This window comes from Triplophysa dalaica, chromosome 8 (genome assembly GCF_015846415.1).
Source record: "Triplophysa dalaica isolate WHDGS20190420 chromosome 8, ASM1584641v1, whole genome shotgun sequence".
NCBI lineage: Eukaryota > Metazoa > Chordata > Actinopteri > Cypriniformes > Nemacheilidae > Triplophysa > Triplophysa dalaica.
Window position 1 is genome coordinate 9,676,138 of NC_079549.1, and position 27,312 is coordinate 9,703,449.

Genomic DNA, 27,312 nt, shown 5'->3' on the forward strand with positions numbered 1-27,312 from the left:
TTACAATGGTATCGAAAGGTGGTGGGTGTGATTCCCAGGGAATGCACTGTAAGGCGCCTTGGAAAACAGTTTTCAGCCAAATGCAAGTGTAATCCAAGCTAAATATGCAATTGCAAGTATAAGTAACTCATTTTGGATTTAAAATATATACACTCTGACTTTGTCATAAAAACATTAACTGACAATGACTCATAGCACAAGTTTGGGGGGTACTACTACCTGCATTGTCCATATGATGGCAGATGGTGCTAGTGGCTCATATATAAATAGTGTAGCTGCTACAGGATGTTACACTCATCTCATTTACAGTGACTGAAATGAGAACCAGGTGCTACATACCTGTTAAAGAACTATAGTGCCTATATATATGACAGGAAGTGATGTCATAGTGACAACACTGGAAAATCACAGTTTGTTAACACTAATCACATTTACTAACATGCAATTTTATTCAAGATGTTTATAGATACACTTTTCACTATTCTCCAGTGTTCCACTTTATACTTTACATTTTTCATTCATTTTACAGTATTTGTTAATATTTTTAAATTGCGATTAATAATGTAAAATTGCAAAAACAAGCAGGTAACAAAACAATTCTACAATTTTGAGAGTCACTTAAGTGTAGTACAGCTACATATGAATTATGTATTAAGATACATATATTTAGTTTAAAAATTTGTCCAATTTATAATAATAATAATTTGTGTCGATGAGGAAACTAATATAAAAGTGAGCATTTTATTATTATTATTATGTTCTTCTTTACAGAAGCTTTTTTTCATAATTCTTCCTATATTACTATATTAGTCACTCTTCATGTTTGTGTATGGGTTCCTGCAAATATTAAACCCATTTCCTGAAAAGCTTAGAAGGTACAAGGTTTCCGTCCATTTACATTTATGCATTTATCCGAGGCTTTTATCCAAAGTGACATACATTGCATTATCCCATACATTAGTTTCTAAATATGTGCAATCCCTTGGGTTCGAACCCACGACCCCAATGCTCTTACCACTGAGCTACCGTCCAGCAGAAAAAATACATTTCATTCTATATTTTAAAATATCTACACCCAAAAAAGTACCCTAACTAAACATGCTGCATAGTGTTTGTAAAGATATGTACCAAGTTATTGTAGTTATTTACCATATGTGTTTAAACTATACCATGTATTTTACATGTCTTTTCATAGAATCACATGATCAAACTTTCAAAGGAACAAACACCCGAAAGACAAATATTATTTGAATTTATTGTGGATGTGCTGTTATTTGTGAAAATCTTACAGTTACTTCTCTAAACCCTAGTGTTTCAGGAACACACATCAGTAGAAAAATCTAGACATACAGTGTAATACATTTGCATTAATCTTCATGTAAGTACATCATCTGCATCATTTAACACTGATTCCCTTTCCTTTCCTCCTGATTAGATTCCTTAAAAGCACTGCTGTATCACACACTACTGAGAAGTATTACAAAAGTAGATTAATGTCGTTCAGTTAATCATAGTGGCACTTCCACGTTCTGACACGTCCAGAAGATTGATGGCGGGTTGTCTAGGTTGTATTGTGTCAGTCTGGATTGGAAACAAGAGGCTGTCCGGGTCCCTCAATCTTCAAGGGGTCAGACGTTTGGGGTCACGGGGGAACATGGAAGTCTGGCGTATGTTATGCAGGCCGAGGTAAAGCATGGTCACTCTCTCCAGACCTATGAGACGGCAGACATTAATCGTGCACAAGTACTATAAATAAATATTTTAAATTAAGTTCTTTAAAGCTTGAACTGAATTAATTTGGACTACAGAAAGGTAAATGTGTTTTACCTATGCCACCACCAGCATGAGGAGGTGCGCCATAGCGGAATGAATCAATGTAAGCCTTGATCTTCTCCAGGTCTGTAAAAAAAAAGCCACAAATCAACACAGATGTAGTAAACTGTGCCGGTTGATCAGCTCTATTACAAAAACTGCTGAGCTGAATCAGACATTACAATTATGCAACAATATTATGCTGTCTTTTAAGATACCTGAAGTCTTTTGCAGGTAAGTACATCCCAGAATGCATTGCAACCCGCTCAGTCACATACGTACTTTACATTTCTGGTATGATGCCACTGCAAAAGGTAGCTTGACTACAAAAAGCCTCACTAGGTTAAAGAACACATCTTTTGTGTACTGTGCTATGGTTACCGATGCCATGGTGCATTGCCCTTTCAGTCAGCAGCTGGGCATCGTGGACTCTCTGGGCTCCAGACAGGATCTCTTCTCCTCTCATGAACATGTCATATGAGTTTGAGTATTTCTGCAGGGGGAGTATATGAAGTTTGATATGAACAGCGTAATCTCTGAAAACAATGGGTTTAGTTCATGTAGCAAAGGGTTTTAATCACACTTACAGGGTTGTTGGGATCAGGCATGGTGTAGAATGGCCTTACCGCCAAGGGGTATTTATCCAGCACGTAGAAGTCAGTATCATACTAAAAAAAACAATAACAGACTGAACAGTAACTATCAATGCAGGTAATAATATTATAATGGTCTAAGTATTAGATATTACAAAACAATGTTATTATATACATCCATTTAGTCTCTTTTAAAAGAGGTAGTTTTTTACCTTATCCTTCACAAGACGCCCAAGCAGTTTTTCATTGGGTGTGCTGAGGAAGAACAAAATAACTATTTAAGGCATGTTATGAAGTCTGTTGGAGATTTTGTGAAAGGGAGTCACGAGTCTCACGACTGACCTCAAATCATCTTCATCTCCCATTTCCACCCCAGCAGCTTTGAGCATGGCCACTCCTTCCTTATACTCCAGTCTCAGCGTGGGCTCCAGGAACTTGAAGGGCTCACTGGGGTATTGCTTATTCACTGTCTGGATCTCTGTCTGGAACCTGGGGTGTATCAGAATCACAGAGTTAGAATGAAACAGAAGAGACGGCAAGAATGAGAAGAAGTGTCTGGACTGACTAGTTATTAATATTACAGGTATATTACAATAGACATTATGTAGTATCGCATGTTCTTCTTCTTTTTATCTTTTTTCATAATTTTATTTCCATAACGCTTCCCCCTATTTCTTTACTGTTGTTCTTATTTCTCTGATCTTTCTCTACAGCTGTTGTTTTTCTGTAAAGTTGCTTTGCAACAATGCAAAACAGAGAATTTGGGAAAAAATTATAGTGGCCATGGCTGCATGAATATTTAAGTTGATTGAAATTAAAACTTTGTATATTTCTATAAATTGAAATCATTATTACACATATTTGCCTAAAATTTTTGGCGAAAACTTAAACTAAACGAAAACTGTAAATGTTGCTTAAGAAATAAACAGAAATATGTTTTAGGCAGTAAAATTATGATAAACAAGAAAAAGGAAACTTAAAGAAAAATATATTAATCTTATGTTGCAACATAAGAATAAACATAAATGATAAAGAAACTAAGGTATTTAACAAAATTAACATAAATACGATTTCTCGATCTAAAAATAAAGGCAAATTTAAAACAATAAAACTAAAAACAAAAGTAGAATAACTCTGCATGGTTGAAAATATCCAAAAATGGAAAGAAAACCACCACAAATGTATCATCATAAATGCTCTATACACCAATTTTCATAAAGCTATACAATATGTTTGCTTAAGGAATAATTTTGTGGCAATTCGACTTTTTTACGTTTTTTGCTTGACAGTTCTAATCAACCCTGTTTGTCATTACATAAGAGTGTTTTTTTAAAGTTCTGCTTTTGTGTTTCCCAGAAAAAAATACCAGCACTTTTCAGAAGGATGTAGAGCTAGAAAATCTCAAACTTGCTGTAATATTCTATCCATTAGATGGCAGTATTTACCCTTGCTATGACATTACACAACAACCGATTGCCCTTCCTTTCACAAGATTAAGTAAAGTCAGTCTTTCTAGTGAAATTCATGTGACTTCCCTCTAACTCTCATGTGATTTAATACAAGTAAAACAAAAGGTATTAGAACTACAGCAACAAGAACTGAGGGACAAGCTGTTGTTCCTCACCGGTCATGGAGTCCCTTAAAAATCTGAACCATGGTGTCAGTGATTGAGTCCACGACCTCATGGTAATGATAATTGAAGGCCATCTCTATATCCAGACCCACAAACTCTGTCAAGTGGCGGTGAGTGTTGGAATCTTCAGCACGGAACACTAGGAGAAAAACATTAAACAAGTATTTAAGACTAAGCAATAAAAATAGCTTAAACTCGATTCAAATGTTTATATTTGACCTAAATTTCCCATCATGCAAAATGAGTCAGAGAGGTCACAATTTTCCATAAACAAATAGGTTTGGTTGTATTATTACCAGCTAATTTGTCATTGGAAGTTAAACACAGCAATGCTGTGCAAATAATGAGACTATGACAAATATCTGGCCCTAAGGCAGTTGAAGTCTCTGGTTTTGCACATTCCCAGGTAAAAAGACTACCAATGTTTCAACAATGTGACTTCTCATCAGCATAGGTCTCCGGTGGGCTGTGTTTTCCTGATGTCTACATCCCATGGCTGTGTAGAAAATGTATTATTTTCTCGCACAATTCAGTGTGTTGCAGGAGAGGGATTTCTGTCTGCCACATCACCATGAGCACAATCTGTCTATCAGAGAATGTCATGATAGTGGAAGGCTGAAGATACTTGTGAAGGCGACTTTACACAAGCACCAAGACAGCAGCCCAAAGGAGTACAGACATGTATCTTAAACCAAGCCATTTGTGTATTTCATTCACTGCAAAAAAATGATTTAAGACCTATTTAGAACCAACTACAGCATGTGCATATTGTTAAATTCATACTTAACTTCACACTTAAGTGGTTCCAAGGTCCTTTTAGTCAATTCTTGTAGAGTTCAATTCACTTCCATTCATACACAAGTTTCAGAGATCAAAAACACACAAAATCTCTAGAAGTTTCTTCTTCTAGTGTGTAAAACATACCATGTACACATTTCTGAATGTTTAAGGTTAAGAGCGCAACACACCATGGCACAACAATAATTTCGTAACTTGTTTTATATGAGTTTGTTTAAAGTCCCGGTGAAATAAAACATTTGAATACCAATTTTTTTTCAATAAATATTAAAGTGCTTTTTGTAAATAGTATATCAATGCGGGTCATCCTCTTGTTAAAAATCGAGTGTCACCATAATCTTCAGTTAAAAACTGAAAATGCGCTACTTTCCTGTAATGACTATCCATCTTAGATGACATATGTTAGATGGCTTGGGCGGAGCATCCGTTAACTTCTCCCCTTCAACTGTCAGTCTGCTGCCAGTTCCATTTCAAAATGCGAAGGCTGTTTTTATACAACAAAATGCAAGCCACGCCCACTATTTTCTCATTCAAAATTTCACTCACATTTAGAAGAAAAAAGAAAAAATACCCGAGTAAAAGAAAGTACTAGATTTGAGATTGTCTTTAAGTATAAAAAGGGAAAAATTATATATGAAATGTAGTGAAGTACAAAGTATGCTATATGCTTCATACTGTAGTGAAGTAACATTGAACGGCCATCCAGGCAGACCAAAATTTTGGAAATGTTGTCATGGCAACATAACCTTGTCACTTGAGTCAAAGTTTAAGGGATAAATCTTTAAAAGAACCTTGTGTTTGTTACACGTGTCACGGTGGGCTCTTATGAGTTAAGTCTGGTGAACTTTGACATCCGATTTTGTATCTATGCCATTTAACCAACTCTAAATGTCAGAATGTCTGCGGTTGTTAAGATAAATGACATAAAATAAATTGAACATTTAGGATGTACTATTAAACCTTGCCTTTTAAAATCAAGCATAGCATCAAATACTGTTGCAAATATTCATTTCAATCTAGTCTAGTCTGACAACCAAAATGATCACACGTCGCATGAAAAATCTTAACACAAATGGGGCTGCTGTTGTTTTTGGTGTTATTATTCACTAGTTAGTTCTAGACATGTCCTGCAGCGGAGACGGCAGGTGTTTTTATCCTTTACCTGGTCCGACACAGAAGACTTTGTCAAAGTCGGCACAAATGCACATCTGCTTGTAGAGCTGAGGTGACTGGGCCAGGTATGCGCTGGTTTTGAAGTAGGAGACTGTGAAGACGTTAGCTCCTCCTTCACTGGCAGCTATTAGAACACAAAGACAAATATAGATTTAGCGATTGGTCGTGGGTAAGAGGGTTAATGTTGCGGGCAGAGATGCTGATAGAGATTAAACTTTGCAGAAGTATGGGCAAAATGAACATTATGTTCCAGGAGGGCACGTACAGATGGGTGTGTGCACCGGATGCGGTGTGGTTTTGCTGAAAGAACATAACAAATGAAGATCTGTGGTGGGTGGCGGAACACAAGAATGGCGGCAACGTTCAAATTCTAGTCTCGTCACAACGGCGGGATCTGATTGGCTAACTGAGGGACAGGGGAAGTGAGAGTAACTGTTCCTTAACAGCAGAAACCACATAAAGATTGTTGAAAGATTTTGAAAGAGTGAGATGATCTCTGACGTCTCCTTGTGTGTTTAAAATGATTGGTGGACTAAAATAGAAGCGTATTTAAGTGGCGGTTGAAGCGTTTGAGCGCTGTCATTTTCGCAACAGACCAACAGTGTCCTGTTCATGACAGGCAATGACTTTCAAAACTAAAAAGTGCATTTAAAATGTTTATATTTGGTTTGTTATTTCTATTTTTCTCCATGTAAATATTTTATTTGCTCATGAGCAAATGCTGGATTGATTTATAAAGGGACATATCACCCACAAATTAATATTCCATATAGTGTCTATTTGACTCCTCTCATGCGTTTTTATTTTTCTTGAAGCCTTTTAATCAGAAACAGATAAAAACTTCAATTATATAAGGGTCTGGAACAACATATGTCTAAGTACATGATGACAGTTTTCGTTTTTAGGTGAGCTGTCCCTTCAAAGTACCGGGAAACCTTATCAATTTGCAGTGCTCGAGTCCACTCAATAGATCTTGGCCTAAACTATTTTCAAAGACAGCTCTGCTCATGAATTCCACAGGATCCGATAGCATTCAGTGTCGCCACCATCTCGAGAGCTCTACAATGGTCTGTTATCAATGACTGAGGACATATCTTTTTTATAAACACCAGTTTTTCTTAAGTCAATGCTTTGACAGTGTCGCTGTCTCTTTTAGCTCAGAAATGAAAAAGTATCAATCCTTGAAATTGAAATTTTTAGAGACTGAAGGTGCGGAGAAGCAACAATAAACTAAGTTGGACGGCGTGAGCAGGAAATCATTCAGGAGGCTCGCCATGTGAGGACACAGATAAGACCCGTGCTGCTCTGTCCCGGCCGCCGTGAATACTGATAGTGAGAATGAACACAGAGACAAGATCATTGCCTTATGAGAGCTCACTTGCTTTGTAAGGTTAAATGAAAAGTTCACCCAAAAGATCAAAAGACGGTCTTTATTTACTCGCCCTCATGATGTTTCACACCAAAGCGCATTTATTTTACAGTGGAATGGGAAATATTACAGTGTAAGATAAAAAAAATTGAAATCATATTTTCTAAAAAACAAAATGAGTTTATGCTTAGAACAAGAAAAAAATATGTCAATGGGTCAAGAAAAATAAACTTAACTTAGGTTTTTAATAAAGTTCAAGTTTATTTATCTCAATTTTGACCTGGTGTTTAAAGAGCTGCTTAAAGGGATAGTTCACCCAAAAAAAAAGAAAATTCCTACATCATTTATTCACCCTCATGTCGTTCAAAACCTGTCTGACTTTCTTCTGCAGAACACAAAGAAAATATGTTTGTAACCAAACAACTATGCCCCTCCATTGACTTCCATTGCATGGACACAGAACTACAGAGACATTTCTCAAAATATCTTCTTTTGTGTTCCACTGAAGAAAGAGTCATATACAGATTTTTTTAAACATGAAGGTGGTAAAATGATGACAGAATTATTATTCTATAGGGTGAACTACCCCTTTAAGTCTGCTCATATGTTTATCTTAAGGGAAGCGAGAGATGAGATGGTCATACCAGAGATGATTTTGGGAGTCTGGATCTCCACAAAGCCCTTGTTGATGAGCGTGTCTCTAAAGAGCTGACATACACCTGACTGCAGCCGGAAGATTGCTTGGCTGGTTGTGGTCTATAAGAGAAAAAGACTTTCAGTAAACATGTTATTTAACTGGTTTGCTTGCATGTGACGCAAAGTGATTGCAGTATGTCCCCAGGTGTGATATAACACCTTTCGCTTGCCACACAGTGACAGCTTTTTCAGAGAAAACATATTGTTATGTCTTCAAAAAGCATTTTGTGGTTTAAGTGATGGTTGCTATGACAACTATTACTATTATGATTGCTCATTCAAACCTTTAACCCAGATTATTAGAATCATCTTGCACCATCGCTGCCAGAGATACAAACGATACCTTAAAGGTATACCACCCCCAAGTTATTCTAAACCTGTATGACTTTCTTCTGTAGAACGCAAAAGATTATATTTTAAAGGCGTAATATGGCACGAATACATGTTTGTTTTGGTGTGCTATAAATTGCCCTTTGCATGTATTAGACACATAAAATTGCAAAACATAATGTGTCGGAACAAAAGCTGCATTCTATATTAAAGCGAATGCTCTCCCAGACCTGCCTGAAATGCCTCGTGTAACCACACCCCCACAAATCTACATCATTTCGTGGCATGACTTGATTAAGACATCCTGAATGTAAACGTAAGCAAGGTGGGCGTACCTGTCAGTACAATTGCTTTGGAACCTAATGTTCCAAATATGGTAAGAGGCGTTACAGTTCCGTCACTCGTTGTAGTATTCGACCAATCACTAGGCAGTGGTTAACTGGCAAATCATAGCACACCTCGCTTTTCAGAGCAATGAGTTTAGTAAAAAAATCTGCGCGTTTCAGAGAGGCGGGGGAAAGAGGAGATACAAACATGCACGGTATGTGGAAAATACAGCTTTTTTGGACCTTAAATCGTGTATACACATTGCATTACATCTAAAACAAACAATAATATTTGTTTTAGTCATTTCCTATGACCCCTTTAAAGAACGTTGGTAACCAAACAACATTGGACCTCACTGACTTTCACTGCATGGACATTACAGAGACGTTTCTCAAAATATCTTATTTGTGTTCCACATACGAAAGGGTCACATACAGGTTTTAACTGACATAGGGTGAATAAATGATGACAGAATGTTTTTTTTTGGGGGGGGGGGGAGTATCCCTTTAAATCCCATGGCTTGTTGAGGACAAGCACCACTCACAACTTTTTCAGAAAATCTAAAAATCAAGTGTTGTAATACAAATGGCCCCAGCAGTGGAATACATTTGGCCATTTCTGAGAGACAGAAATAAATGAGGTCTTCTTCAGAGTACCGAAGGGACGGCATACTTGCAAAATCAATCTCCCGCAACAATCAAACCTCCCGAACGCTCTGGTCTCGAGCACAAAAGCTATTGAAAACTCTGAGTTCTCAGGCTGAATTTCCCATGAATCAGATGACTCCCAGATGACCTGCGTTTCCTCTTTCTTCATGATTCACGAGTGTGCTCGCATCAATCCTTAAGAAACAATCACTCTCAATATCAATATTTTGAAGCTTGCATTTATTTGATTAGCTACTGTTTGGACAGATTCGGTTTTGAGCTGAAGAGGAAATTGTTGTGAGAAGGCGACATTACGGTTGCGTTTAGAGCTTCAGAAAATATTTCATGTCAGCCATTCTTCTTTTTCTGTTTCAAACCCATAACCACATACTAACACCCTAAAACTACCTAACAGGGCTTTTAGACCTAATAATGCAAGTATGCATTTATCTGTCTTTGAAACACATAGGGGAGTTACACGAAGTCCTTATGTATGCAACAACTTACTCCAAAAGCAGTGATGTTGCGAATTGTCACCAACGGCACACTCCACCAGTCACTCACGAAGCACTATGGTGGCTGACACAGGACTATGTCGTTATATTTTCGCTTCTTGGCCGAAGGAGATTTACAGGGCAGTTTGTCTGTTTAGGGGTACTGTAGAGACCACATGGGAAATTCCATTTAAGGGGACCCGCAGTGTATAGATAGAAAAAGCTCATTCTAAGGTATAAAAAAGACATAACGCCTCATTATGTAAGGTCTTCAAACACCTCTGAAGACACAGTAATGTATATTCTATTGCATTTCTGTCAATAGATCCTCCAAAAAACTAAACACTAAATTCTTTTGTTTTGCTGTCTAAATAAACTCAAACCAAAATGAATCAACACAATCGTAAGCATAACATCCCCCATCCCTACTGATCTCACAAAGTCAAAAAACATATCACTCAGTCTACATTCTCACACACATCAAGATAATCTGTTCTGCAGATACGTTGACAGGACAGTGTGTCACTAGCTTACACGCCTGAGCGCTTGTACAGTTAATATGCAAAGATGTTATCAGCAGAGTGCGTAAACACGCAAGTTTCAATCCTTGCACATCTCTCATCAGGGGCGTGGAGAAAGGAGATGCGTGCGTCACTTCTGTTCTTGAGATTCTGAAACCGAGAGTACAAAAAAAGCTGTTGTCCTGTGGTTTGACTCCACCGCCTCGCGCTCTCACATTTCTGCTTTTACTTTCTGGAACTTCTTAAAAACGAGCCGTCCGCTCAGAGCAAGGTGTACTGTGACTCCACTGCCAGATTTAAATCTTTTCTGTGTGTGAGAAACAAGGCCCCACGGAACAGTGTGTGTGGGTGTGTACCAAAGAAGCCTTTCATTATGAGAGGTGAGACTGGCAATGCTGGAAACTGTTTATTGCTTCACTCCTTGCTGAAATGATGGTGTGGTGGCAGACCAGGTTCAGAGGTTTGGACAAAAAAAATCTCCTCAACCAAGTATCAATGTTTCATAAATCTAAACATTATTTGCTCAGTTTGGATCTTCGTTATTTCAGAATTGCATCGAGTTTATTACGTTTTGCATTATCATGAAATGAAGAGGTGGCGAGGACAAATGATGCATCTAAAAGAAAAAAAAGAGATGGAGGCATGCTTACTCTCAGATCAATCACTCGGTTGTCCAGTCTGGTGTCCTGGTTGACCGTGGCTCTGGCTTCCTGAAAGACAAGTAAAAAAATGTACATTTCCACCATTTCCCTAATTCCACTTAACAAATCTCAAAGGAAAAAATGTAGCTGAATATAAATTCAATATCAATAGTTACGTTCAACACTGCTGTTATTTTGTGCTACATTTTGGTTTATCCCGATAGTAAAAAATAACTAAAGATGGGAGGCTCTTTCCAGGCTGGTCAGTACACGAAATAAAGACAAATATATTTTTTAACTAAATTCAACATAGAAACTCTGTTCCTCTCCCAGATCTGCCCCAAGGCCCCTGAGCGTTTAGAGTTATCTTTCCTTTAAAGCCCACAGGAGATCAGGAGGCTAAAATGAGCTGATGAATAGACAACTCGTCCCGCCTCAATAAAATTCTATCAGGCTGGCCTGATAAGACACGAGTGTAATGAGATGACAGTTACTCTGTCTGACCGACGATCTGAAATCCCTGAACGTCTGCAGAGTAACAGCAACTGCAGCTGGTTTGGTTTACAATGGACACACTGCAACAACATCAGCTGTCTCACACCAAGGGGCTGTGTTTATAATAGAATACTACAATCTGGGTTGCCAGATATGCTGTGCAAACCCAGCTAAATATCCAATAAAAACCAGCCCAAAGACCCCAGTCCAAAGACTTAAAAACAGAATATTCCACTTCTATGGGTGAAATGCAGTCACTTTTATGCATTACACACAATTTCTTATCTAAAAAAAATCACTGCACGGAAACAATCAATTGTTTTCAATGTTTTCATAAAAAATCGTAATCGTCTTCTGAATGAACGCAGATGATGAAGAAAGTCCTTTAACCCATGGAATTAAATTACCCTCAACAACAGTTTAAAAGGAGCATAATTAAGCAGGAAAAGCAAAGACTTGGCAACCTTGACAAACATTGCTGCTTTTTTTTACAGTTTGTATACTGTTCACAGGACGTTTCACTTTTTTGTATGAATAAAAGACTTGGGGGCCTACTACATCTGCCAAAATGATCAGTATACAGCAAAAACAGAGTGCTAAAACTTAAAAAATTAAAATGAACAAAAACTAAAAACTAATTAGAAAAATTGATAAAACTAAAATCAAAACTATAATAACTCGAGGGAGAAACAGTGTATCCCAAAATATACTAAACATAAATTATTCCATTCCATTCCATTTTCTAAACATAAATAATTGATTAATCAATTTACAATAAGAGTTGTTTATTAAAAGAATTGGAATTATTCAAATGTCATCTCGTTTGTTAATGTTTCAATATTAGTGCAGTCTCTTCGGCTTTATTTAACACATTGTACCTTGGTTCCTTGGTACATCCATCCCACAGAACTGCACAATCAACATATTTTGTTTTGGCCTATAAAGGACCATCTCACTCACACCAATTACATCATGTAATCTTCATGACCCGTCGGTTTCTCACCTCGTCTCCATCTCCCTCCGGCCTCACAGCGTCCTCCAGCTGAAGGGGAAGTCTGGGCTCAGACTGGCTGATCACAAAGATCTGAGAAACAATCACACAGAAAGCCAAGGTGTGTTATAATTGTCTGATTACATGTTTACAGTCATCAGAGAATAGTGCAAACCTCGTGTCAACAAGGGCACGGCTCTGTTTGTGGTCATAAACATGACAAGCTAAGCTTTCATTTGAACTGATTTTAACAGGGAACATTGAGGTCCTATCAATACAGTTCCAGAGATGATTGTCAATGTCTACCCTCTCCACATGGAGCTCTACATCCTGCTGAGAGCAGCTCTCAATCTTCTGGTCCACCTTCTTGACCACGGCCTCAACATCAATGATGCTCTCCTTGGTGAGGCTGTACAGAGACAACAAACCAAAAAAAAAAAAAAAGAGTAAAATGAAGACGTGTCAGAATGAGGCAGACTGGAATTCAAGTCTAGCAAATGCACTTAGACATTTAACATGACGTCACATGCGTCTCATTCTGATATAATTATGAATGTTTTTTACATTGAGATGCGAGGTAAACAGTCAGACAAACTGCAGGATTAGTGAACTTTAAAAAGAACAAACGTAATTGTAAGTGTTCTAAAATCTTGAAAAAAAACAATTTCATACCCACATTGTACCACAATGTAAATTGACATTTCATGACATGCTGAGATGTGCTGTACATCAGCCATTTATATTTTCCCCTTGACTGAAAAAGTTAACTTTGACAGGAACTGTTGCAAGAAGTTAAAAACCCTGCAACGAAAGTTTTTTACTGTATAATAAAGGCTCCTTTTTCATAAATATTCTGTATATCACGCAAGAAAGGCACAAAGGCATGAAATAAAAACAAAACTTCAAGGAAACTTATGAGCTCATTCCATTACACAATAGCAGTTTGCAATCCTATTGTTTCAGACTATTTCTACAGCTTGGCATGCGTAGTTCTGCTTTTTACAAATTCATACAAACAAATTGCCGTTGCGAAGACAAACCACGTGCTTACACCACTTTCACTTTCAACACACTACAGCGGGAAAGTTTACCCCAAACAAAATCTAAATTCTCAACCAAGTCATATTTCCACAGAATTATTCTTTGGACAAGTAAATATTAAGCCAGCAATGATTTAAATTACAGTCTGTTTAAATTTTGTTTACCCATTATACAAAACCTGTCAACATTTATTCACCCTCATGTTGTTTAAAGGTATCATATGACATGGCTAAACCGAATATTATCTTTTGTTTTAGATGTGATGCAATGTGTTAACACGATTTAAGTTTAAAAAACACTGTATTTTCCACATACCGTGCATGTTTGTATCTCCTCTTTGCCCCGCCTCTCTGAAACATGCAGATTTTTAACAAAGCTCATCGCTCTGAAAAGCAAGGTGTGCTGTTATTGGCCAGTTAACCAGTGCGTAGTGATTGGTTGGATACTGCAATCGAGTGACGGAAATGTAACGCCTCTTACCATATTTGGAATATCAGGTCCATAAGTTATTGTAGTACTGCAGTAATTGTAGTACTATAGTAACTGTAGTACTGACAGGTACGCCAAACCTTACTTGCGTATAAACTTGGGCGGTCATACCACGAACTGACGTAGATTTGTGGAGGTGTGGTTACACAAGCAGTTTGAGGCAGGTCTTTGTGAGCATTTGAGATAGAATGCATCTTTTGTTCCGACACTTAAATTTCTTCAATTTTACGTGTCTAATACATGCATGGGCAACTTATAACACACCGAAGACACAGAAAAACACGTGTTCGCACCATATGACCTCATTAAAACCTGTATGTGTCTATTTGTTCTGTGGAACACAAACAAAGATACTTTGAGAAATTTTTGAATGGTTTTGTGTCCAAACAATGGAAGTCAATGGAGGCCAGTGTTGTTTGGCTAAGGATGAATTTCAAAATATCTTTTGAGTTGTGCAGAAGAAAGAAAGTCAAGTCAGAATTGGAATGACATGAGTGTAAGAAAATGAAAGAGATTTGTTTTTAGGTGAACTATCACTTTTCAGCCCAACATGGTCCATATAAACCATTGCATGGAAACTGTCCAGTTAATGCCTCCCTCTGTGTTCCATAAAAGAAAAGAGGCATTTATTTAGAATGACACGATGCCAAGTACATACACACTAAACCTTCATTCCTGGGTGAACTATTCCTTTAAAACGAAGTGAAATTGAATTGCCAGACCAAATCCCTGTCTGCCCTTTGAGGTCAAGTGTAAAGACATTCGCCAACTGTCTTCTTGAGAACAGACGGTAGGAAAGGAGTGTGAAACCTTCAGCTCCAATCATTAAAAGGGAGTAATGAGAGACCTAAGAGAGCGAGAATGAGAGAGCGAGAGAGAGAGAGACGGCCCAGTCCCTGCCAGCTGTTAAGAGAGCAGTCACATCACAGTGGGATCAGTTCTGCCCACACTGCTCTTCTATCAATCTCCATACAGACACACACCTCTTAATAAAGTCCTGATTGAGTCTAGTAACTCAACACTAAGCTGGCCATGATGGTTTCTGCGTCAGCGCCTCTGTAGTGAAAGGACACGGGTACGAGGGGAAAGATGAATATAGAGGGGGTTTAGACAGACAGCGAGCGAGTTTCAAGTATACACTAATGAGTGTGGTTGCCCATGCAAAACTCACTGCCACAGCGTTGTTTTGGTCGTTGTTATGTGGCTGTTAAGGTGCTTTCAGTGGCGGTTACTACGTTTCTATGCCCTAGAGAGGAAGTGTTGGGTGGTTGCTATGGTTTTTGTCAAGACAGATGTACTATGGGTCTGGGTCGTCTTCTACCTTTATTTGAACTATATTGAACTATATAATATTTCAATAAAAAAAATATATATTAAAATACTTGTCTATATTTTTCTTTTTTTACAAATATTTACATGTCTACCCTAAAGAGGAAGTGATGGGTGGTTGCTATGTTTTTTTTGTCAAGACAGATGTACTATGAGTCTGGGTGGTCTTCTACCTTTATTTGAACTATACTGAACTATATAATATTTAAATAATAAAATGTATATTAAAAAAAAAAAAAAATGTTATACTCTCAAGTGTTGGGTGCTCGATCTATCTGACAGGTGCACATAATGAACATTGAGTGAATCCTCAAGTTAAACTGGGTGAACAGGGTAAGTCTGGTGAACACGCAGCAACAACTCAGCCCAAGAAAATTGGCGGGTTGTTTATGTGGCAAATGTTTCATTACTTTAACACCCTCAAACTGAATCACTGTGACTCAACTGATGTTACACCACAAAGGTTTACACAATCCATAAAGAGGAACTTTCTCCGTAAAACAACAAAGCAGCTTCAACAATCTGCAAAGTTTTACTAAACCTGGTTTTTAGGTTTCAGCATAGGCCTGCCTTGTTATTTCGGTTACATAAAAAAAACAAGCACACAAGAATCAGCCTTTAAATCAAGAACAGTTCCATGCAACTGCAAGCAAGGAAAAACAAGATCAGCAGTGTTGAGAAGATGCGAGCAACCCCCCAAACCACAGGACTTATCCTAATCCACAACTGACACTGAAAACAGAGTTCAGTTTCAAGTAAATGTGACATGACCACACAGAGTTAACAGTCAACGAATATATATTTTTTTAAACGTATTATCTCAGAAAAATTTCATGCAGGAATGCAACAGGACAATGTTCTCTCATTCATAAATGAACCATTAATACATTTACTGGAAAAGCATCACCAAAACTAACCGGTGCTTTCCCTAGCAGTCAGATGATATAAAAGTTTACATTATGCTACATTTTGTGACTGTGACGACAGATGCATAGTCAGACTTTAAAGTAAACATTGCTCTGTGATGTTTGTTGTTTTAAGGGGAATGACCCACTTCGGTGTTGAGGGAAACCTGTATCCGACTGCAGAAACTGAGCTTTTGTTTGAAGAGAAACATTATGGGTCGCTACTTAATGTGTTCAAATGGAATGAGTCGTCACAACTTCACTTTTCCCACCATTGTTTAACAGGAAACATGGCTAATACTCACTTAGCTGCAAACTTGACCATCTGCTTGCTGGCATGGTCTCCCACAGCGATGAGGGCCTGCACGGTAAACTGCTGGTGACGCAGGACCAAGAAGCACTGCTTCCCTAAAGGAAAAACAACCAATAAGAAGCGTTCACATTCTGTAAACAACTTTAGAAAGAAAAATTGTGTTTTTGGACTAAAAATAAGTTGTTGTTGTGGTCGAATTCACAGCACCATCTATGATGGTGATGAGTCAGGCTGCTACTCTTTTGTCATTAGAAACACTTGTCACAGAGATGAAAGTTATTTTTTGGACAAATGACTTTTATTTCCCATATACCATAGTATGTTTACCTTGTCCTTGCATCACTCACCTTTTTCTGTATTATACTGTGTACGTGTTTTGTTTTTTTAAACCGACATGACCTGTTGTATAGGGAGTGTAAGCAAGTGAATGCATCACATCTTGCCTTGAGATCCTGGAACTGTTGTGTCAGTGAAATCAAAACAAAACCAAAAAAAAAACACATGGTGGTGTTATTAATTATTATAATACATTCTGGTTATTCGCCAATATCTATATGTATTTATAAATGCAATGTAATCTTCCTGTTAACCATATTGATTTATACTGATTCATATTGGCCCCGTTTACTCTTGATAAATGGGTTTTATTTCATAACGTTATTCTAAATTTGTTCTATTTATCTTTCATCAAAATAAATCCAGCTCCTTCCCCCCTTCTGAAACGATTTTTCATTTCTGTTGTTTTAAGAAAAGACACGTAGGAGGAGAAACTAATCTTGACCAACAATGTTTATATTTCCTAAATCCTTTCCTTTCCTAAATGGCTTGTGTCCGTGCACAAGCCTACAATGCTAGGGTGTTGCCATTTCTGTACAGTTTCTTGAGCATTATTAACGCTATACTTGTGTGCGTTTTCCAAAAACAACTATGGTCGCAAGTTCCGCCGTTGACAGCATAGTCAACGACATAGAGGTGTGTTTAGAAGCATAGTTCATTATTATTATGACATGTAGACTTACACAGATCGTGAAGCAAAATGAAAAAGTTAGATGAAGTGCATTCTATATCCATCATTCTAAGAATATATAGACCGTTTCGGCGGCAACAACATAAAACCCCAAAAAAGCCCATAAAGCCCAAACTTAACTCCCGGAGACCTATGCAAAGAATCAAAAACTGTTGAGTAGTTTTAATAAATTTAATACCATTTATATACAATAACATAATAGTTAAATTAATATAACAAATTTTATATTTAATTTGTTATTATATTTTTAGCCACTAGCCAGACCGATAAACAAACACAGACTGGAAGTTAACCTCGGGCCTAGCGCGTACTTCTGATGAAACAATCTGTTCAAATTCAATTTTACGTTGTTTAGTTTGTCAAAAAAAAAAATCAATTAAGCTTCCTTGAAAAGTGCACTTGCTCGCAAGCCAATGGGCTCTAGAAGCGATGGTAAGAGTCAACAGCGAATGAATGTCTTGAGACAAAACAGAAAACAAAAATAGGATACAAAAGCAGTGCAATCTTTGCTTTTTAAATTTAATCTGAACGGATTGATAAAACGTTATTACTGGACCATCTGTGTTTCAACTATATTGTTAAACTAATGTGGATCAAACGACGGATGTGCAACAAACTTACTATGTTTTGGGGAAACAGTCATGACTATCTAGTTAGTTTCTCCAAAGATTTAAAGCATTCGGGAAACACATCTCAGGATGGTTCCTTACTAAATCGAAGAAGCCATCTCTCTGATATCTCTTTAATAATCAAGTTTCTCTTTCAGTCTCTTTCAGTGTCCATTTGGCAGTTTTATCATCTATCCATTTCATAGTTATAAAAGCTGTAGCACATCTCTTTGGATTATTATTCATATTATTAGATATCGCTTACCCAAAAATATAAATTCTGTCATAATTTATTCACCCTTGTGTCAAAGCTTGTGGAACACAAAAGAAGACATTTTGAAAAACGCCTCATTGGTTTTGTGTTCATACAATGGAAGTCAATGGGGGCCTATGTTGTGTTGCTACCAACTTTCTTTAAATAAATAAATAAATTGCGTCTGCAGAATAAAGAAAGTCATACAGCTTGGTAATGACACAAGGGCAAGTAAATGATTACAGAATTTTAATATTTGGGAAAAAAAGGACATATTTCAGTTATATAACACTGCATAAATGTTTATACATCTGAATACTTCACATTTCATAAATGTGCAATATTTTGATAATTCATTCCGTGTCACAGACACAAAGAAAGAAAAACATGAAGCACAATGGTCTCTTTTAAAGGGCACTTCTAAAACAGCACTACATTTACACTAATCAGCTATCACTAGACCGGACGCCTCTTTAAAGGCACTGTGCACATACTCCTGACTGTCAACAACCTGCTAATCAGACACCTTGAGAGTGAACAAACTTAGATTTGTTTTAAACCTGACACGAATTAGCTCAAGATCAGAGACCACCCAAACTCTTTGATGTACCGTGTCTGACAGGCAGACAGCTGGTGTTAAAAACAGACCCTTCATCCCAGCAGATCAGGATGTTGTTGTGCTGAAGGACATCCTTTAACCCAAAACACACTGACAGAGAGATGGAAGCTGGGGGTGAAAGGAGCCTTGACATGGAAGTTATCCCGGAAGGAACACTTTAGTGGTACAGTCATAATATATAGTTTATTTATTACTGCAATTATAAACCAGACCTGTACTTGCAGACCCCTGAGATTTGAACGCTTCCGTCGAACAAAAGGAAGCCAAAAGGTTTCACTTACACTAAGCTGGTCATACAATTGAACTATTTCTGCCATTCATCGTTAGCATACAACAAACTACAGTGAGTGTTTGTTTTTCGTCTTGTGAAAATAGATACCATTTTGATAAGCGTTTAATGGCATTTCAATTCATCCAGATAAAATTTACCACAGATACGGCATATGATCAGGGTACCCATATCCCTCATGTACCTTACCCTCCCGCATTAGCAATAGCTGCAAAATAAATATTTGAAGTCTTGTATGTTTGTTTATTGAGTGAATAAAATATATATATCAGTGCCATTGTTTTGTCTCAAGCCATTGATGCCCACCAGTAATGTTCATTTTTACATAACCATTTTTATAAAAGCAATTTAAATGTCCTAATTTAACAAAGGGTAGTCCTGGCTTAAATTTAGCCTGTCTGTGAAACCGGGCCCATATGTTCTTTCTTAAGCTTGTTTTTTGTGCATGTGCAAAGGTTACAATATTCTGTACAGAATCCAATTTGTCTTAAACAAATGATATACTCTTTTTACTTCAAGGCGGGACTTCAGTCACCAGCGTGGCTGTATTGATTGTTGCACTTTTCACCATTCAATGTAACAAGTCAAAGGTATATGTAGCCAGTAATAGAAATTAAACTATCAGCCACTAGCCAGACTGAAACCGGAAGTTAACTTCAGGCGAGGCGCGTGGGTCCGAAGTCTTTCTTTAGATGGATTCCACAGTTAATTTATTAAAGTAAAATGTCATCATGGCATAACGAAAATCCTTGAGCTCTGGAAACAGCTTCCACGTGTTGAAACAAATTAAGAAATGCTTGACAACAGTAGGGTTGTTGGTGCAATTGTAAGGAGGAGTTTACCTTTAGCTCTGCTGGTGTGAATTCTGGCACGCACCCAGATCTGCTGCTCTGCCTTCTCGGGTGTCAGGTCTTGGACACGCACCAACGCCCTGTCTGCCTCCGTCCAGGAGAGAGAGAGTAAGTGAGAATCTCAAAGACATCAAAGAGACCAACGGCCCCCTCGTACACAGATCCACAAAGACATTTACTCGGATTACAAAGCCACTAAAAAGAGAGCTAATAAATATGAAACGTAACAAGCCTCATCTGAAAGGCGACCGTCACATGAATTCTTTGACGTTTTGACAAACGCTATGTCATCCGCAGACTTTGTTATGCGGCGGTGGAGACGGGGCGTTCTCGCTCGGCCTGGTGAAAGCGCTCCGGGCGTTCGCTTAAACCCGATTCCACCCACATGAAAGCTTCGTCTATCTATGCTTGAGAGAAATGATGGTGGGAGACGACTTTGTTCTGAGCTTAAAAAAACGCAGCAGGACAGTTGGGAGAAATGTAGCCTTAATTCCTCATAGATAATGTTTTTCAACCCTATTACGTGTGACAGAGTAGTGAGGAATGTCAGGGAGAGCTAAAGGGGACATGAGGGAGATCCCAACATGGTTAGATTATCTCTTAAAATCACACAATGTGACCTTTGCTAACTAGTATTTTTTGAAACTGGTCTATTTTCAAATGGAAGAAGCAAGATACCGTCTCCAAGTCTGCACTTGTATGCAACTGACCGGTTGGGGGTGAGGGGTTCAGATTCTCACTGGTCCCTAAATACTGATGGTTTCAAAGCAGGACTAAGTAACAACAGAGGCCGGGGGAAGGATAATGTTAATGCATTTTTACGTTTTCAAAACAAAAGTCTAACAATACGAACACAAAACAAAACTAGTTTGCACACAACAAGATCCCTATTATTAAAGCTGTCTACATTGCAAACTTTCAAAACGACGATGCCGTGTGCATCAGGTTGACCATATTTTAAGCAGGTTCCATTATATATATAATCGAATGTCTTTATTTAGAGATCTTAAGTATGAATTTTTGTCAACAACAACTTCTGACTATGAAGCAACTTTAGAAAATATAAAGATGTTAAACCAAATTACTGCACGTTTTCAAAATTCAAGACTTGTAAACAAATGTTGTGATAAGACATGCTCATCTGTGCACAGGGGGTCTCGGAGATGACCCCAGCATCATTTCAGTGGAATAGGGTATTAGATACTTGAAAGGACACTGACCCAGTTTCTGCTGGGATTGAACCATAGGACTGACCCCATAGCGATCCTTTGCAAAGTCCTGAGTAGAGACAGAAAGAAGTGTGGTGAAGAATCTTAAAACATAATACGACTGATAACTGTCAGAAAATGTGATATCAAGAGAGGGTAAGTGAACACAACTCACATCCTCATCGGCTTCCTGCTGGTCTGCCTGAATTAAAGAGACGAAATGATTTGCTTCAAATGTCAGGCACTTAGAAAATTACACCCATTAGCTCAAATGGTAAGAACAGTTAATTACAGAACAGGAGGTTGTGGGTTCGATACCAGCTTGAGACTGATGATGGTGGTGTGTTCAGAGCTTCTACTCCTAAGACCATGAGCAGATGGTTTATATCACACCATATAAAATAAAGGAGTTGTGTGGAAAAGAAGAAGAAAAAGTATATCATCCTCATCCAATGACTCCTGACATTTATTCTATCCTGTAGTTTTTACAGAGAGCATTGCAATGCAAAGGTTGTGAGTTCGATCCCAGGGAAGACATGTATCCACTGACATGTATACACTAATGCACTGCAAGTCACTTTCGAGAAGAACATCTGTGTATAAATGTAAATATAAGTGTATTACCAGGTCTTGACATTAACGCTTGTCCGGGACAAGTGAATGTTTTATATAGGCATGTGAGAGAGAATTTTACTTCGCCGATCGAAAAAGTAACATTAAACTGAAAAAATAAATAACAACAGTGCGACATATATGCAGAATATTAAGAATATGTGCATTGTGTGAATTGCGTTTGTCGTGGTTGTTTGTGTGACAAAAACCAATGGCGCATCCCACAGAGTCCATGGAACAGTTTACTAGATGCGGGCGCGGAATCCTGTTAATTAAATGTCATCTGGCTGTTCTGCGAATTATGCGCAGTTGAATATACAACACGAGTGATGTTCGAGGATTTATCTGCGTCTGCACTGTATGATGTTATGAACACACGAACTTCATCCCCAGAGTAGTTCTGAGTTTTTTTTTAACGTGCACTTTACTGCTTGAGTGAAGCTGTCTGCAAAGTGCAAACACACAAAAACTCAAGCGTCTTCCCGAAAACCCGTCAAAATAAAAGTCCCATTAAATTGAACACTCATATAGTATTCCTAATTGTATTGCCCCGTAGTAAATTGATAAATACTGTATACTATAGTAAAGTTCAAAAAAACTGTAGTATCCAAGAATTTTAGTGCAGTTTATTATAGAGTGCTACAGTAATTTATGTGGACAAATATACCACTATTGTTTTGTAAAAAACACAGAACTAAGAAAAAAGAAAACAAATTTAGGTAAACTTAAAATGATATGGACCTAATTTAGCCATCAGTATGAAACATTAATGTATTTTGTCAGTTACCTGCCTATTCATGAAGAACTGCACTTGCATATTATTTTTAATGATGACAACCAACGATTTATACTCGCCTGTGCTACCAAACTTTAAAGCTCTGTAGCACCGGTGCTATGTGCAAAAAACGTAAACAAACAGCCTTAGCACTAATAATAATTACTGCTTGCCTTTGCTTTATAGCAGTCAAGGAGAGTAGGCCTTAGGGCTGTACCGCATACCATTTTTTGAGCTTCGAAGCTTCGATAGTAATCAAAACCGAATATTCAAAGCTTCGAAAGGAGCTGGTTTAGCATATTCTTATCTGTAGCCATGCAGTTTGTTATGTTGCTGTGTTTGAAATAAAAGCAGTCTTCCAAGTTGTAAATCTAAGGTGAATAAATAACAAGGTTATTGGCTTGTAAAAAAGTTAGTCGACTCTGAATCACGCAAACGAGACGTGTCTCTAACCACCGCATATCTACGTCACTAGACATAGTCCCCGCCTACGTTTTGCTGGGACTGCCGCAAAAACTTCACTCTCTCCTCCCCCAAAACAATGTCGCTTATTCGTGATGCGTGTGCCGTCTAAAACCTGTTTTCTACGTTGTGAAACTAAGTGCGTCTTATTTAAACTACCAAAGGAAGAACTTCTGAGGAAACAATGGTTAAATTCATTTTTAAATGACACCAAAGGAGTATAACCCAAGGGTTTTACTGCGAGCACGTCATTTAAAAAAAGATTGCTTCAATAATCTTGGCACGTTCACTGCAGGATGTTAAAAGACTATCCTTGAAAGGGGGAAATACCAACCTTATTTCCACCGAATCGCAACCTGTAAATGTAAATTTATATTTGTCTGAACTTCAAGAAATATTTGTGTACCTTATATCTGTGTTTAGCTAATGCATTTAACGCTAAAGTTATTTCTGGGGTATTACAGTTTGTTTATCTAGCTATGAACCCGGCTAATTTAGGTGTTCAATCTATTATCGTCTATCTATTATCTACTATCGTCTTTGGATGTTTCTTCGTCAGACTAGGGCTCAAACTGGTAAGGTAAAATCACCGCTATCTCTATCTATACACTGTATATAATATATAACCTGTAAACCGTAATCCAGCAATGATGGTAGGCGTTCCATTTGCCACACATGATGAAAGCTGTAACAAGTTCAAGGAATGGGAAGGAGGCGGGAACTGGTGAACTGTCAGCAACTTTTTATAAAAAATAAACAAACCACAAAACGAAAGTAAAATGCCAGCAGAATATTCTAATCTCGAAATTGAAAATCGAATGCCAACCCATGGAACGAATTTTCAAATATTCTAGTAAAGCTCTAGTAGGCCTACAACCAAATTGAGTGAATAAATAAATGTCTTCTGAATGAAACGTTAGGTGTGAAAACAATTAATATTTGAACCTAAAGATAATTAAATAAAAAGAAACACCTTTGAAATATGGTGGCACAATGATAAATTAAAATCTTGTTGGTTCTGCCATGCCCTGTGACTATTGATATACGATATTTCGCCACCAACCACAAGAGAACCAATAAATTTTAGGTAATGCTTGCTTGCCATGTTTGATTTTACCGATATTGTGTATTTGTTTTGGTTTCAATATTATTGGGACCTATGTATGGACATATAAACATAAACATATTTGTGTTAAGCTCACAAATGAAAGTGACATATGGTTGAGTAATAGATGAGAAAACATTTTTGGGTTAACCATTTCTTTTTTTTCTACTGTTGTGTTTTGGAATGCTCTTAGTGGACAAAACACTGTATCTTTCAGTGATGTCAAATAATGGAGGAATAAAAGCCCGCACAAACAGCACTGTATCATGGCCTAATTTACTCGCTTAATGGTTTTAAATCACTGATATGACTGATTCGGTTTAAATGCAGCATTGTTCAGTTAGACTTATAAACACAGGAATTCCCAAACAACAGTTCAGTCATATCTTCAGCCACACACTAACCAGCTTGGCCTGCTTTTCAGCCTTCTTTGCCGCTTTCTCTGCTTCCTTCTGCTGTTTCTTCAGACCCTTCTTCGACTGGCCCTGCGGCTCCTCCTCGCTGGCTCTGAAACAGGAAGAAAGCACATAAACAGCCCTGTCAAACTCCCATCTTATTTTTCCCAGCTTCCTCCCGGGAAGCTCTTCTGATAGATGAGGGAAAAAGCATTCCAACCTCGGTTCACACACACAACATCCCGCTGGCTTTTAAAGTCGCAGGTTCTTTTATCTATTGTTTCAACAGGCCTCCCAAAAAAAACCAAGAGAGGCTAAATTAGACTTTCATCAGTGATATTTGGTTGTTTACGCATCTAATGTGATTTAGTTACAGCAATACAGGAAGAATGATGCTTGGAGGAGCACACATGTTTACATCTCTCAGGAGATGCAAAGGCTAAAAGAAAAGACATGTTTCTTTGGATCTCAATGACCATTGAAAACTATCTGGACATTAGGCGTTTCAGGGTCACAGGGCTAAACTAGAACTCTTTAAATATGGCCATCATCAATCAGTCAATAGCTTACCTAGTTTCCTCTGACTAATTTTATCCTACGAAAAGCTCTGGATGTTAAAAATTACAATTCCTTCCATGAATGGCACCATTTAATTTGAAACCTCAAGAGTAACAGGTGGTCAACAACATGAGCAGGCAAAGCCCAATTTCACGCTTTGCCTCCAGACAGTTAACAGAGCTTATTATTAGACTTTGTTTACTAATTGCTCCAGTGCAGAACAAACTGTGAATCCTTTACATAGTCTTACTCTTTATCCAACACTGATCTTCAGAGAACCGCCCAACATACCAGAACTTGGGCAGGCAACCATATGGCAGCCCTGAGGCAACACAAAATCAAGTGCCTGTACACAGCGCTAAGAAAATTTAAACACAATGAATATGTGAATGTCTTCCACGGAAGACAAGCTGCCAAGGCGACAGTGGTCCAGCCGCGGGCACCACTGAGACCACAACCGTGCCAAAGTGGGCAATAAACAACTCAACTCCCCCCACCACATTATGCATTAGCACGTAACAGGGGCTGAGGAAATAAAAGGGACACAGAGAAGGCACGGCCCGAACGGTTTTCGACGGAATTCACGGATGAGAGCATTCCCCAAAGCATCATTGCAATTCTGCTGGCAGGAAATTGGAAGCACTGGGGCAGACAGAAGAGAATAAGAATGCTGACGATAATTAAAGGCCTGTGCCAGATTCTGGTTATGTATTTATACAGAAACAAGGGTCCCAGGTTAGAGGAGGGACATGAAATAAGTGTGGAGCTTTCAGATGCCCTCCACGCCACCCCAGACGGCAGCTGCTAAACCCAAGAGTGGTCAAATGACTCATCAAATAACAGCTTATATATCAATCCTTTTTGTTAACACAGCATTGCTTCAGGCAAAGCACAGCCAGTTAAAAGTATCTAGAATAACTGTATTAAGTCAGCGGCAATTACACAGCCGAAAAGACCTACATATCTGCGATTTATCACAGGGTGTGCTTTTTTACTTACAAATCTTTTGCTTTCACTTTGTGATATAAGTATAAGTGCTGTTAAGTAACAAGAAAGTCGGGCAGTTGAATGACTGCTAATAAATATTTGCATGATTTGACGCAAAATGCTTTTAGCTATGTGTCAATTGTGTTCTGTTTGTATAAAATAAAATATGAACTTCAATTCTGCAGGTCTAGTTTGTACTACACTATACTAAATAGTAAACATGATTCCTTGCTACGTATAGAAATTACTACAATGAACAGCTACAGTATCACTTCAAAGAAAACAAAACAAAAATCATCAATAAATCAATCACTACTACACAAACTCTATATGCATTAACTGCATTGCATTTACAGAAACCTATGAATTCTACAGGCAGCATAAGTAAATAAAGTTGATTCCCCAACGTGACGGCTAAACTAATTAATACATTATGTATTAAATATCCAACTATGTAAATAAAAACTTTAATACATACGTACACTATTGCAGGGATCTATCATATTTGACATTCTGTTTCATTCAAGCTCAAGTACGGATATAGATAACACAAATTCATGATGACAAGTAACGTTTAGCTATCAACCATTCATTTGATTTTGCCAGTGTAAAGAATACTCCAGTCTACATAGAGATTAATGAAGGCTCAAAAACAAAACAGTAAATATATCAGAAGATTGTGCAGCTGTCTTGCAAAGATCTCCAAACTGCTGATGCAATCAGATGAAACTCAATTAGCACCAAGACATGGTAATAACTGCACTAAACACAAACACTAAACATCCGCAAATAGTAAACGGATTGAATTCTCACCCTTGAACATTTTCTTTAGTCATAGTTCAGCTGTGGGTGGACGTGGTGAAATAAAACACTCGATGTTTAAGATTTCAGCTGTGCTAATGTGCAGTGACAGTCAATGGGAACGGGGGACATGTGGAAAAGAGGAGGAGGTATTTTGCTGTTACA

At 37.8% G+C, this 27,312-nt stretch overlaps 1 protein-coding gene across 1 annotated transcript; it reads right to left on the reverse strand.

Moving 5' to 3' along the window:
- Window positions 1-1,235: 1,235 nt before the first annotated feature.
- On the reverse strand, window positions 1,236-27,312 carry dars1 (aspartyl-tRNA synthetase 1). The gene is made up of 18 exons (XM_056755326.1): window positions 27,160-27,312; window positions 24,811-24,913; window positions 21,628-21,654; window positions 21,465-21,522; window positions 20,236-20,328; window positions 16,590-16,692; window positions 12,827-12,929; window positions 12,533-12,613; window positions 11,044-11,103; window positions 8,023-8,134; window positions 5,999-6,133; window positions 4,030-4,177; window positions 2,748-2,894; window positions 2,618-2,660; window positions 2,400-2,480; window positions 2,194-2,305; window positions 1,828-1,899; window positions 1,236-1,712 (listed from the first exon to the last, which is right to left on the reverse strand). Exons 1-18 carry the CDS (start codon window positions 27,180-27,182, stop codon window positions 1,621-1,623), a joined length of 1,593 nt encoding a protein of 530 aa, XP_056611304.1. The 5' UTR covers window positions 27,183-27,312; the 3' UTR covers window positions 1,236-1,620.